This window comes from Lepidochelys kempii, chromosome 1 (genome assembly GCF_965140265.1).
Source record: "Lepidochelys kempii isolate rLepKem1 chromosome 1, rLepKem1.hap2, whole genome shotgun sequence".
Taxonomy (NCBI): Eukaryota; Metazoa; Chordata; order Testudines; family Cheloniidae; genus Lepidochelys; species Lepidochelys kempii.
Genome location: NC_133256.1, coordinates 330023582 through 330038487, shown reverse-complemented (window position 1 = coordinate 330038487; position 14906 = coordinate 330023582). Strand labels below are relative to the sequence as shown.

At 41.1% G+C, this 14906-nt stretch overlaps 1 protein-coding gene across 1 annotated transcript in view; it reads left to right on the top strand.

Moving 5' to 3' along the window:
* Positions 1-14906, top strand: part of SEMA3C (semaphorin 3C) — a 162366-nt gene that overhangs the window by 100680 nt on the left and 46780 nt on the right. The window contains exons 5-6 of the mRNA XM_073328628.1: positions 5685-5804; positions 11512-11602. Of these exons, the coding sequence (XP_073184729.1) occupies positions 5685-5804; positions 11512-11602 (211 nt within the window). The remainder of the gene's footprint in view (positions 1-5684; positions 5805-11511; positions 11603-14906) is intronic.

Here is a 14906-nt window from a genome sequence, read left to right as displayed (position 1 = left end):
GCTACCACTGAGAACAGTCTAGATCCATCCTCTTTGGAACCCCCTTTCAGGTAGTTGAAAACAGCTATCAAATCCCCCCTCATTCTTCTCTTCCGCAGACTAAACAATCCCAGTTCCCTCAGCCTCTCCTCATAAGTCATGTGTTCCAGACCCCTAATCATTTTTGTTGCCCTTCGCTGGACTCTTTCCAATTTTTCCACATCCTTCTTGTAGTGTGGGGCCCAAAACTGGACACAGTACTCCAGATGAGGCCTCACCAATGTCGAATAGAGGGGAACGATCACGTCCCTCGGTCTGCTAGCAATGCCCTTACTTATACATCCCAAAATGCCGTTGGCCTTCTTGGCAACAAGGGCACACTGTTGACTCATATCCAGCTTGTCATCCACTGTAACCCCTAGGTCCTTTTCTGCCGAACTGCTACCGAGCCATTCGGTCCCTAGTCTGTAGCGGTGCATGGGATTCTTCCGTCCTAAGTGCAGGACTCTGCACTTGTCCTTGTTGGTTGAATTCTGTTTTCATTGATGTTCTGATCCAGAGCTCAGCAAAGTCAAGAGGAGACTTTCCATTAATTTTAATGGGCTTTGGATCATGCTTTCATGCTGGTTTATATCCAGGACCACACCACTGATGTTCAGTAAAGTGATCCTGGAATTATGCAATATAAAAGAAAGAATATTCCTTTGGAAACAATGGGCCTGATCCAAAACTCTTTGAGGTCTATGGGAAAGTCCTATTGATTTCAATGGACTTCGAAACAGGTCCAGTGTTACCGTATTTCAGGTACATATACAGCTTGAAAATATTTTATTAGTTGCACATTTCCTAATGCCAAATTAAATGTAATGGTGACATTAAATGCTCATTCCAGACACTGTCATACTAAAATAGTGAGCTCACTAACCAAAATCAGACTGACATTAAAATTATGTTTTCCTGAGTCTATCATAGTTCAATGTACTTTTGATTAAAGGAAAGGAAAACAAAATATATTGGACCTACCTGAGCATAATGCAATGTAGCCTTTTCAGTAAAACTCTAGAAAATAATATATTCTAGTGCTCCACAGCAACAAAATGATTCTTTAAATAAATAAAGTAGGGTTGAGACAGTAACATATCTGTTTTTCCTTTCTAGATTATAATAGAATTAAAATATATGGTTTTTCTTAAGGCATATGTGTCATCTGCTACATGTTAGTAGTTCTTTACATTGTTGCTGTTACAGCTTGCAACAGCCTGGATCCAGTAGCTTGTTAAACTGCATTAAACATAGAGAATACAAAATAGAGCAGTATATAATTGCATTTTAAGAGTTATGGGTTGGTTTAAGTTTGGGGATTTTTTTTAATATAGTGAGATCATCAGTCTTATTCAAGTCTCCAAATATATAGTGACCCTTTTTGCAGCAAGGGTACATCACAGCATGGAAGGTGCTTTTGCCTTGAGAGCAATATACAAAATGTGTGCTCCATTTGAAAAAACCAAAAAAATAAAAGAAACAAACCCCACAAATCTCTATTTTCCAAGGAGTTTCTTTTAAACTTGATTACTGAAGAGTGAGACTTTTATAGCATTTTTCCATAATGAAGCATCTCGGGATGCTTTACAGGATGATTAGCAATAAAGGCCACATTGCTAAATACAGCCTCTGTTTTTGCACCTGCAATTGATTGTCTCCACATTCCACTACAAGCCCAATCAAGTATTTAAAATATGGGAATCCTACCATTTGCACTCACATTTAATTCCATCTGCTTTTTTGTGTCTGTCATTCATTGCAGATCCAAAATTGCAGGTACAAAACTAAAGTCTTAGGTGAAGACACTTTAAATATGTGACCCTAACACTTGGTCCATCCTAAAGAGTTAATAAGAAATAAAAGTCTGTCCGAACATATGACTATGAAGTTAAAAAGCCAGCTTCTGCTTCCACTGAAAACAGGGGTGGGTCTGATCAAAAATTCATTGAAGTCAATTGGACTCTTTGCCATTGACTTGTTTTTGGAGTGCAGTTGAGCATTCTTGATTTTTTAAATAGTCAGGGCTGGATTTTCATCTCACTTGTATCTGTTTTACATTGGTATTATTCCACTGAATTTGTTGGAAATACTCTTCATTTACACCATTGATAGTGAGCTCAAAATCTAGTAGCTCCCAAAAAGCCAGTGCATAATAACTAATTGATTGACAATGCAAAAAGTTACATATGCAAATGCAAGCATACTTTACTTCAGGCAATGTCCAGAAAAGTGAGCAATCACTAATATTCAAAAATTAGTGTCCCTCTTGGTGAAGGTTTATATAGTACGTCCACAATTCAATAGGTATCAGCGTAAATAGGATAGCACAAATACATTCTCTAGTCCCCATCAGAATCTTAGCCATTATATTCTGTTCCTGTTGAATACAAGTAATGTTAGCGGAAAATCAAAATTCCAATAGGTAGCACATTGTAATAACCATTATGGGAGGATGTGAATATCTGCGTTGGAATTATTATATCAGAGACATCCAGCAATTCTGGAAATATTTCTCAAGTATAAGAAATCTGCCTCTACTACTGAAGAGATATGGAAAGCCAAAATGAGGCTTAGCTTAAGCAGAATTCCCAATCTTTTTTCTAGAGGCCATGGCTATTTATCAAAATTTCCGAAGGTGGAAGAGAAATGATACCTTATCAGCTAAAGATGACAAAATCAATCAAGTGCAATTCTTGTCAAAGCAATTTCAGATTCCAAATAATTCACCCCGATTTCACGATTATTGACATTATTTGCAGTGAAAATACCTAGTAACACATGAGCTCATGACAAACTGATTATTTGCATTCCCAACCAAAGCTGTCTCTGTGCTATCATGTGACCTCAGACAAGTCAGCCGTTAAAGAAGAATAAGGTAACATAATAGCTAGAAAAGGCAAATAAGATACTAAAAAGATAAGTTTTGCTGAATCAAAGATCTTCAGGTTCCAATGTTATTTTTTTTTAAAGGATTTAAGTTACAATGCCCTGTTTTAATGGGATGGGGATTGTAAGAGAATCACCCAGATTAATCATTTATAAAATCATAGGGACAGATCATTGGCACTACACTGGGGAATAATAAACATCAGCAAGGGATCGAAAGAACAATTTCAGAACCGGCTCCCTGACCTCATTCTGTGAGGCAAAATTAAAATCTCAGAAAATCAGTATTGAGCCAGATTGTGTAACCGGCCTGTTAATCACCACACAGGAGAGATGAGGGCACAGTAAATGTTAAAACATGAGCTCACAATGCTGTCCTTAAAGGAATGTCAGATTCCTCTAGCTATCTCCATACCCTGGCTGCAGATATGGTGGAAAGAAGACACAATGATTACTGGAGGGGCTTTATCCTTGGTAACAGTAGAGAACAACCCTGTGTTACACTCAGGTACTATTCATCAAACCATAGTCTCCCTGTCTTACTCTCCAAGGAGCTTTTTTATAAGATTACCCAACACAGAATCCTTTATGTAGAGCTGCTCCTGTAAAGCCCCCATTGACAGGAACAAACATTGAAGCAGCATTCTGCCTTCCTGGCATGAAGTTATGTGGTGCGTATGAGCCAGTAGTGCGTCTTTGACTAGCTCCTCTCCTCCTCTTCACCCACAGCACAAGTAGACAACACTGAGATATTTCCTGTGCAGGACTGATTTTGACAGCACGACCGCACAGCCAAGCAGCTCTTGAGGCGCAGCAGTGACTTATTAGATGTGGGGAAGCGGAAGGATGTAGGGACAGCTCTCAGCTTTAGGAAAATTGTCTATTTTGATAAGGCTCCCATAATAACTCATTTAATGCAATAACAGTTAAACCTCCTTGCTATTTGCTGCACTGCATTTCTAATGGGGAAGCTTTTTTGTCCCACCAGCACAGAACTCCTGACAGTTATAGAACCACTTTTTGGGTGCCTTTATAAACAGGTGTCATAGCAGAGTTCCATTATATATTGAACTGAAAATGTGAATGTCTTCAAATATAAACAAAATGGGCAGCCTGTTGAGGAAGGATTAGCTCCCATGATTAGCACGGGAGTGATTGATAGCCTAGGTTCCAACCATGAACCCTTTATGCACACACAGTTCTCAGTGACTTCAAGGAATGTTACCCGGTTGAATACGAGGGCAGAACTGGGCTATTGATAACTAAAAATATGGAAAAGAAACATCTGGGTACATGAGCTAATCTAAAGGGCAGCAGCAGCTGATCAGTGTAAAAAAAAAGGGGGGGATTGAAAGGAAAGGGATGCTAGCAGGAGAATGGGAGAGAATCATGGAATATCAGGGTTGGAAGGGACCTCAGGAGGTCATCTAGTCCAACCCCCTGCTCAAAGCAGAATGCAGAGCACCGCTCACCTTACGTGTATATTTGCTCTATGTATGCTGCTTTGAAATCGTTAAAGCAGGTTTTCAATATTGGGCAACATTTCACATCCATTGGGGATTTGCTCATGCTATGAGCTTCTCAGGTTCTTATTATTTTGGAGGGAAGTTGTCTAGACACGTAATAGGCGCTGTTTTTTTCCAACAGCTTCCACCTCTGAAATGGTGGTTTTTAACAGCAATAACTGGGAAAAGGCATGACCTCTTTACAGAGACTTCCTTGAGGGCACTGCAGATTAAGAGCAAAAGCCTGGTTTCCCTCAGGGGCTTGATTCTCCCTTTGCAGGGCATGGGTAACTCCTGTTGAAGTAAATGAGAATTAGTCCTGGCCTGTGGGGAGAGGATCAGGACCCCTTTGTGGATGGCCCTGATATGCTGTAGTTCTCTGAGCAAAAAGAGCGGGCTATAGAGAAGCTGAACATGGAGAATCATAGAATCATAGAATATCAGGGTTGGAAGGGACCTCAGGAGGTCATCTAGTCCAACCCTCTGCTCAAAGCAGAACTGATCCCCAATTAAATCATCCAGCCAGGGCTTTGTCAAGCCTGACCTTAAAAACTTTTAAGGAAGGAGATTCCACCACCTCCCTAGGTAACGCATTCCAGTGTTTCACCACCCTCCTAGTGAAAAAGTTTTTCCTAATATCCATCCTAAATCTCCCCCACTGCAACTTGAGACCATTACTTCTTGTTCTGTCATCTGCTACCACTGAGAACAGTCTAGAGCCATCCTCTTTGGAACTCCCTTTCAAGTAGTTGAAAGCAGCTATCAAATCCCCCCTCATTCTTCTCTTCCGTAGACTAAACATCCCCAGTTCCCTCAGCCTCTCCAGAGTCCTTGGTTTCTGCATACTCCATGCTGGCCCATCCATGGCAATCCGGAGAACAGAACAGGCTGGAAGAAAGGGCACAGGCATGGCTTGTAGGTTTATGGCTATGTAGCCCTGCTGGCCAAAACTCCCCATGGACGAGAAGTGAAGTAGCCATAGCTTTTCAGATGAGAACAAGAGTCCCTGCTCCAGCCCCCAACACTTGCACAAAGCCTGTTGACTGAAGCTTTTGGACAGGGGTCATGGATTTGGCTCTATCCAAGGAATGAAAAAGGGAGCAAGGGAGTTTATCCAAAATAATGAGACTAATTGCAACAGAAAGTATTGTAATAAAGAAGTTGACAAGGACAGCATTAAAATTATCAGCTGTTCCTATTCCTTTGTGTTTCCCAACATTCAATACATTTTGTCTGCATGCATATTTATTAAGTCTTTTTCTTTCCCTACAGCATGGCTGTGGAAATTATGTACGCGTGATACAGACCTTCAATCGCACCCATTTGTACGTCTGTGGGAGTGGAGCATTCAGCCCAGTATGCACATACCTCAACAGAGGGCGCAGGTCTGAGGTAAGTGTTTTCATTCATTGTTCCCATGCTCTCTGTTGTGGATACTTTTAGTGCTGGACAAATACACTTATCCAACAAGGATGAGTTTCGAAACTGGGCTTGGAGATCTCATGAGGTTACTTTGTCCAGTCAGGCTACAAATAGCACAAGAACAGCCATTCTCCTGGTTTTCTGACACTTCTGTTTCCAGTCCCAGCTGCTACCAGAGAGCATGACATGCATGAAAGTAGAAAATGGTTTGATAGTATTAGCCTCAGGAAAAGCTCACTTCAGACTTTAGGGTAAGGTTTGGCTAGTTCTCATTTTATCTGAACTGGTTCATTCATTCCTAATTTGTCATCCAAAACTGGGAGAAATCTTTGGAAATAAATAGCAGTAGAAGAAAACTCAGTAAGGTCCCTCACTTATTCCCCATCCTGCAAGGCATTTATCCATGGGAGTAGTATTGTTAAGTTCAATAGGACTACTCCTGTGGGCCACATACTCACCAGGGTAAGTGTTTGCAGGATGGGGACCTACAATCCTGAACCTGCAATCTCTATTCGGGTAGAGCTCCCACTGAAACCTCATTGACAAGAAAAGTTGTGCCTGAATAGATGCTGCAAGGTTGGTCATCGATTAACATATCAGGGTGAGATCCTCAGCTGGTGTAAATCTGCTTATTTCCATGATGGCTCCAATTGAGGTATCCTGATTTAATTCCTAAGAACCACAGAAGCAACTTAGTTTACATATGGTAACAGAGAATTCAAGAATTAAAGGGTTAAGTATCACAGTAACTTTCTAAAGTCTTCTTGTGACAAGTCTAATTGTCCTGTAAAGTTTACCACCCATCTACCATTTAAAAAAGATTCCCCTCCACACACCTGTTTTTTGTTTTCCCTTCCAGGCAGCATAATTTGTGCTAAGTACTACTTGTCCTCCTACATTTTAAATCATAAACCATTTTCTCCTTCCCGCATACTGCACTGTCATGGAATAATAGCTAGCCAAAGTGCTTCTTGTAAAGAGCAGCCTCTTAGTACGTTACCTGAGTTAGTTTGCCTGCTTTCAATTTGATTGTATTGGTTAAACATGTAAAAGCCCAGGAGTTTCATAAATGCATTTTCCAGACTTCATGATTTGAAAATGAAATGTTTGTTTCTGTACAAATGTCGTAAGCAATACATGGAGTCGGGAAAGGAAAAAGGAAAGTTCTCATCTGAGTCCTGGCACTGTGGTAGAGTTTGGGTCAGACTGACTCTTACAGGCACAGAAAGCAGCGGTATGTTTTCATGCACATGGAGAAACAGCTGTGCTGCAGGGGAAGAGCAGGCAGTGCTAGCGTTGAGTTCTGCCACGGGAAGGCAGCTGTAAATGTCTGCTTCTGCTTCTGTAGAAGTCCATGTGGGTTTGGCCACTGATTTCAAAGGGAGGGGACTGGGTTCGATATTCTCAACCCTCAAACACAAACTGCTTGGAGGGGCTACAGATCAGTGCATCTCCTGGCAGGCCTTGCCCCATCCTTCCATGAAATGGTCCCCAGTAATTTGGGGGAGCATTGGCTGGCTCCAGGCCCCCAAGTAGACTGTGCAGACTGAATCGCTGTACTTCCACTTCTAGAAAACGGTCTGCCATTGGGGCTTAGGAGCCTGAATCTCTGGAATGAATGGATCTCTCTACCATAGAAATCTACTCTTCTCCTCTCAAATCATTAGGAACTGTCAGTCGTTCCATCCTGGTGACATTAATTCTAATTTAATTTAATCAGGAAATTAATTTTAAAATTGAAAGTGATCCCATCTGTAGAATAATCAATATGATATCTTTTAAAACGTATGTAGCAGTTATACCATGCACTACACAAATATTGAATCTGATTTCTTTGTTGTCAGAAAAGTGATTTCACTTTAAATAACACGAGGCTTCAAGATGATGCAAGATGTTAAAATTCTGAAGTTAAAAATAAAGACACGTCTTGGAGAGTAGAGTTGGCTTCACTTAGCTTGTCTCTGTAGCTACATGCCTAGGAACAATTGATTAAATAAACTGCTGTCTCAGACGTCTGGAGTCTGTCAGACACTTGACTAGGCATTGCACTCTCATTGCTGGTACTTCACAGGCCAACAATAGCAAAGCACTTTAAAGAGTACAGATTTAAATTCAAGTATTTCCTTCTGTACCTATTGCAAATGCGTAATTAGGAGAGCTGAGTGAAAAATTATGTTGTGCTGATGGGACTATTGAGAAGTTGTGTTTCCTTTGCTTTTGCAAAAACCATGATTTCACATTGAATTTGTCACTGTTTTCCACAAACAAATGGTTGTTTTTGCAGGTGTAAAATTGCTATTTTAAACAGGCATATCTATTTCTGCTGCAAACACTCCCTGGAAACCATAAAACACCACCCAGCATGACAGCACCATAGACTGGCACTCATGGGAGCCAGGTCTCAGGTTTTGGTTAATACATGATTGCAATAAAAGGGCATCGTGTTCCCAGCTAGAGAGCCCTCACTAGGGAGGCAGGATTTGGCCATCTCTGGTTAAATTGTATTTCCCTGACGCAGTTTATGAAAACATTCTTTGCTTCCCTTTCTCATTCTGTGCCTTGATACACTGGCCAAAGGAAAATGTTCTTTGCAGAGCTGAATGCTACTCTTGCCATCATAAAATGTAGACTTGTGTTAAACTCTCCCTGCAAGAACAGGTGAGGAAAAGGCTAATCACTTGCAGAATGTGATTACTGTGAACTTAACCACGTGTTATTCTAATATCAGAGTGGGTGCAAGTAGAAGCAAATGTTATGGCTGTGTGGATTTATGATGGGCTAAGAAAAAATAACTTAACACATTTGCAAAATATACGTGGTCTTGGGGCTCCTGGCAAATTGCCAGTGCAACAGTTGGGCATTTTGGAATAGTGTACAATAAGTATAAAATAGTAATATACATTAGTATCAAACTACATATTCATTAAGAAAACAGAGAACATAGACTTATAGTTAGGTTCGACACTTTGTTTAGAAGATCTGTCTAATGACTATAGTAATGGGATACATAGATAAGATTCCACAGCATTAGAGTAGATAGATAGATAGATAGATAGATAGGTAAGTAAGTAAGTAAGTAAGTAAGTAATGGAATTTGGGAACTTGCAGCTTTTAGTGAACATTTAAAAATCTGTCTCAAGTTAGTAGAGACCAAATTTAATACCCTCAGATGGTTGTTTAATGGCCTGTGTGGCATCTAGGTTCCATCATGCTTGGTCTTATTAGGGAAGGAGTAAGTAATGAGTTGGTGCTCTTCTCAAGCTGTCTTACAGTGGCTCCAGAGTGTGAGAACCAACCGCAGGGCAGACTGTTAAGAAGCAGGGTATCAACCCCATATTGCATGTGAGTTCTATACTTAGATTTTGCCAACGTATTATCAAGTGTGAACTCATCAGGCACTATCTTAGCTTGAACATGGAGTCACAGATAGTCCCCTTGGGTACTCTGATCTATCTTGCCACTCAGATAAGCTTACCTTTGGGATAGACAGTCCCTTACACCAAAGATCACAGCAATATTCTGGTTACTCCCAGTCCCAAAGGACCAGTCACTTATCCTGGGTCAATTGCACCTTAGATATCACACCAAAGACAACACTGGTAACCCATCCTATAATAAACTATCTAAAGATTTATTAACTAGGAAAATGAAATAAAAAGTTATTTACAAGGTTAAAGCAGGTAAACACATACACACACAAATGAGTTCCCATCTTAAGTTTCAGAGGGCAATAGATGCTTCTATGGCTAACCCAGGCAAAGCACTGGGGATCTTTTGTGTATGCTTAATAATCCTTGCCCCTCAGAGTTCAAGCAGCATAAAAAATGCAATTTTTCCTCCTTAGGGCTTTTTATCCCTTTACCACTTCTCTTTGAGTTGCAAATTCAGCCACTGGGAGGAATTCAGTTGCATGTCTCCTCTTCCTAGCAGTGGGGGAGCAATCAACAAAGTCTTTTCTCCTCTGATGTTCCACAATGGTTTGTCTGGTGTCTATGGGCCTTCTTTCCTTGGGCAACTGCTGTGCTGCTTCCTCCCTCCCCAGGCTGTAGGAGCCACTGCCTCCTTGGTGTTGCATGTTTCCGCGAGAGGCATCCCGAGAAATCTGGATGGTCTTGGGGGCGGGGGTGTGACATGAACCTTTCAAGTGTGTGTGTTTAACGTGCCCCTCCAAAAGTGGTCACATTTAAATTCCTGCTCACGCCCCTGCAGAGAAAACACTTGAATGTTACCTTATAACATGGGATACAGATGGTATAAGTGAGATTATGGAATGCTTGTAAATTGCTGCCTGCGTTAAAGTTTGAACACCAAGGTACATTTTTATAACTCTAATACATATTTAACCGTACTCGCACACAGGTGAGCCAGACTGGTTCCAGCTCTGTCTTTGTCAGTGTTCAGCTGAGACCTGGGGGCCTTGGCATGAGCTGGCACCTGGTCTGCCAGCATCACATAACTCATTCCAGTTTCTTCTGGATTGGCATCCACATCACAAAAACTTCATTCTGATTGGCTTTCTTGTGAATACTTGTGAATTACCTGTTCCTGGTTGAGACAGAAATAGCCTAAAATCCTATCTTGTCCTTGCAATTCTTTTTCTGGTACTGGCTGGACTCAGTAAATTAAGAGGGACACCAAGATGGGGTGAGAAAGCCAGTTAATCAAAGATGGCTTCTGTTCAAGGAACAGGTAAAGGTCCAGATTGCTTCTTCTTAACCTAAACACCTCACCCATTTTTGAATTGTAGTGTTGTGCATGACCTATACCATCTAAACAAGATTGCTGTCTTCTAACAGCAGTAAGAGAGCTAGTCCTACACTTGCTTTTGTTATCTGTAAGGCACCTACCACCATAGTGTCTGAGCAATGAGTGTAATCCAAGAGACAATGCTCTGAAGAAAATGAGTGTGCTTTAGGAATTATTTTGGAAGCGAGGTAAGGAGACAGGCCCAGATTTTTAAAGCTGTTTAGGTGTCATTGCACTCAGTGTTACAATGCCTAACTGATTTAGGAGCCTACATGTCATTTTCAAAAGAGATTTAGTCATGTAGAAGTCTAAATGCCATTGACTGTTGATGGCATTTAGATTCCTAAATGCCTAAATCCCATTTGAAAATGAGATTTAGACTTCTAAATCAGTTAGGCGTTGCGACACTGAGCACAGCAACATCTGAATACCCATAAAAATCTAGGCCCTTTTGATTTAGAATATGACAAGCTGACAGTTGAAAAGAGAGGCTTGCATTCTCGTGTATTATTACTAGAGTAGTTTATTGCAAGTGCTTTATGCTAGGCCCCTGATATAAATACCACAATGAATTCATCAGGTAATTCATAGGTAATTTCAAGACTATAGAAAAAAATGTCTGCAGATGTTATTGCCAACATATAAGCTAGGTGGACCACAGACAGAGCAGCTCAGCTAAACTCGGAGGATACTTCCTACATTTGAGAGTGAATTGCATTTGTAATTACAGTGAAAATAATTGGGTACAAGTGAGAAGATAATGAAAACTCAGCATGAGACAGTTTTATTGTAAGTAGTAAAGCAAAAATCCACACCAGTGCTGACTATTCTTATTGTGGAGAACAACAAAGGAAAAAAAAGGCCTCTCTGACCTTATTTTCATTTCTAAGGTTTCTAAATATCAGCAGTGACATGCATGTCTATATTGCAGGAGCAAGTCTTCATGATCGACTCCAAGTGTGAATCGGGGAAGGGGCGCTGTTCTTTCAACCCTAATGTGAACACAGTATCTGTTATGATCAGTAAGTAAAATAACCAAGGATCCTGGAGGCTTAAATCATTATTACTGAGCAGAGTGTGAAATGATAGGGTGTCATAAACAAATGGAGCACAGGGCACACCCTGTGAAAAGGAAACCATTGTGTTCATACTGCTTGTCAGGCATCTCCTGAAGGCCTGCCTGGAGCTCAGCATGGATGTGTGAAGGAAATGCAGAAGGAAGCAGCAACGAGGGAGGGAGGAATAGAGAGCAAGAGATTGTCCCCTTTTCATCTTTCACATTTTCCCAGGGTTAGCTTCAGCTTTTAAATATCTTAACCATTTTTTTATGTTTAAAAACTTTTTGACTTCATTCATCATAGCCAGTTCTTGCTTCTCATTGTCATGTAGTTAGGGAAGCAAAGCCTGCTGGAGTCTTTCGAGTTATTCTGCATTTCATATTTGTTGTCTCTGCTATTGAGGCCACCAGCTACTGCCAGGCTCTTCACTCTGCAGCTGGCTTTTTTTACTTACCCCTTCACGCCTACTGTATCATTGACTATAAATTTAGCAATTCACTTCCATATGAAAGGGCAGAGAGTGTGACAGCTGGTTCCCTTGACATCTCACTATAGGTTGTCTGGCAGAGTGTTCAGTGAGAGTGAAACCTTGGCACACAGGGCCAGCACAATGCCTGTGCCCCACTTCAGTCCCACCTAAGCTCTTTGTTGAGATTTAAGTGGGGCATAGGCCTGATGTAGTCTTTTGCACAGGGGTGAATTTCACCTTGAAAGAGAATGAAAGGAGAGCTCACAAATTCCACTTGGAGAAATCAACATATCCTCACTTCAACATGCCTGATTTCCAATGGTCTGTGGGCTGAAAAAAATGCCAGCACATTAAGGGCTAGATTTTCCCTTTGCCTTGCACCTGTGCAAAGTGGGTGTAAAACACTACAGGCCTAATTCTGGTTTACACTAAGACCATTTTACACTCTGGTGGCAGTATAAAGAGCCTTCAAGTGGATGGAAATGTAATATAGCCTTAATGCAAAAGGAGAATCAGGCCCTATCACTTTGATTTAGCAGCGTTTTATCCTCACTTGCACTGGCTTTGCATTGGTGAAAAAGATCACAGCAGGCACAGGGAAAGGGGTAATCAGACCCTCAGATCTCCCAGATTGCAGCAAGATATGCGTTAGCCATAACTCTGGGTTAGTCAGTCCATAATGAACTCCTCACTAGGCTTTCACAGCAAGGAATGAAAAGAATTTACTTTGGAATGGCAGGGCTTAGATGATTAATTTAACCGTTGCCCTGAATGCATTAAGCATGCTCAATTGGTTGTTTTGTTTGCCCTCTGCCTATTCACAGCCTGCAGTACATTCTGAGGACTATGCTAGCAGCCAGGCTGGAGCAGCAGCTGCCTGCAGCACAGACAATGCTACAACCCCTTGAGCCACATGTGCTCTTGAATGTGCAGTGTAGACATACCCTTTGCCTTTTAGATTTGCAGCGTGTTCAGAGACTACTTATTCCAAAGCCTTGCATGTTGAATCTGTATCTAATCCCTGATCTCTGAGGGCCCATATGTGCCGACCCGCAGTTTTGACTGCAGGGGTGTGAATAACAATGCACACCAAAGTGCTATGTTGAAACTCCCCTGTGTGGAGCTATGGGTGTGAACTAATAGGTTGCTAGTTGGTATTAACGTAGGACTACATAAATGTGAATTGGGAATCTTTGAGTTGGTGCCTGCAGAATCCACATGGGGGAGTTACAGGACAGCACTTTGGTGTGCACTGCTATTCACACCTAGGGTAGACATAGCCTAAATTAGCAGCCCAAACATAGTGTGTTTTTAGCCAAGGGAAAGAGCAGGACTTGCACAGATTTCTCAAACTTATTTAGGATTTTCTTAAACAAAGGGAAGAATTCTGTTGACCTCTGTGTACAGTATGTTGAGTTTCATAGCAAGTGCACACAATATAGCAAGACATTTAGCCCTGGGTTTTCATGGTAGTACCATGTGGTGTCTTAGCCATTCAGCTCCCATTGAAGTCAATGAGAGGTACCACAGTTGAAGTGCCAGGCATTCACCTGAAAGAGTAGGGCTCCAGGGACAGGTCCTTGGTTCTCTCCTCAAAACTCTATCAAAGACAAGGAACTGAACAGAATTATCTCTGCATCTTACCTGCAAAAATATAAAGTTCAAGGCCGCCTGGCATGGTAGTGAGCAGAGATGCAAGCAGAAGGGGATTCCAGTCTGCATGGAAGAAGGGAAAGTGTCACTTCTCTAGCATGATACTCTGCCTCTTTAAATGATTGGCTGCATTCCATCTTACCTCATCAATGATCTGTGTGCAGCATGTAAAGTCAGTTATAGCCTAGTCCACTCATAAACACCAATTATGATTTTCACATTCTTAAATGAGTTACTGCCATCAAAGAATAAAGACTTTCTTTTTTTTTCATCCTGAGGTTTATGCATGTCCATTAAAGTCTTCTTTTCTAAGATACTGTACACACAGTAGGACAAAGGCTTGTCTCCTCTGGACACATGGGAGTTTTCTTCATTTTAGTAGAAGTTACTTTATTTGCTTTAATCTCCCAGTTACGTGACTGAGCAGGCCCCCGATATCTAGTTAATCTGCAAAGCAGTATTTCTCCCTGAACTTTGAATTATTTGGGTTCCACAATGCACAGTGCTAACACTTTAAAAAAGTTTCTTCTTTTTTAAAAGATTCAACCAATTGGAGAACTATACTACTACTAAGGGAGGAGTAGAGAGCCTGAGTAACTAGGAAGCCAAAAACAGAGCTGGGAATTGAACCCAGAGCTCCTGAGGCCTAGATAAGTGCCTTAATCACAAGACCTTCTTTCCTCCCTGTTCTTGCACTGAGCAATGCCGCTGGAATGTTTAAAGTGTAATAACATAAATGTTTTATCGTGTGGTCCCTGTTTCTTGTTGATTTCTGGCATTGCCTTCCACCTATGCAACACAGAACACAAGCTTGAAATACAACAGGAAAAGTGAAAAGTGAACATAGAGGAAAACACCACATGACAAACAAATTAGAAGGTAGGAGAAATTCACCAGTCTACAAAAACGCTTTAGAAGCAAAGCTATGAAAAATGTATCTTTGGGTAGGCAAGACATAATTAACATGCACGCCCCCTTTCTTTCCGCAACCAATGCTCCTAGGTATTTACAAGAGCAGACATACATCAATTCAGTAATTCACCCAGTAACAAAGAGAAACAGTGTGAAATGGTTACCCTGCAAAGACAAACTGTTGTGCGGAATTTAAGCATTAAACCAAAAGGAAGTGGAGCTGACAGATATCAT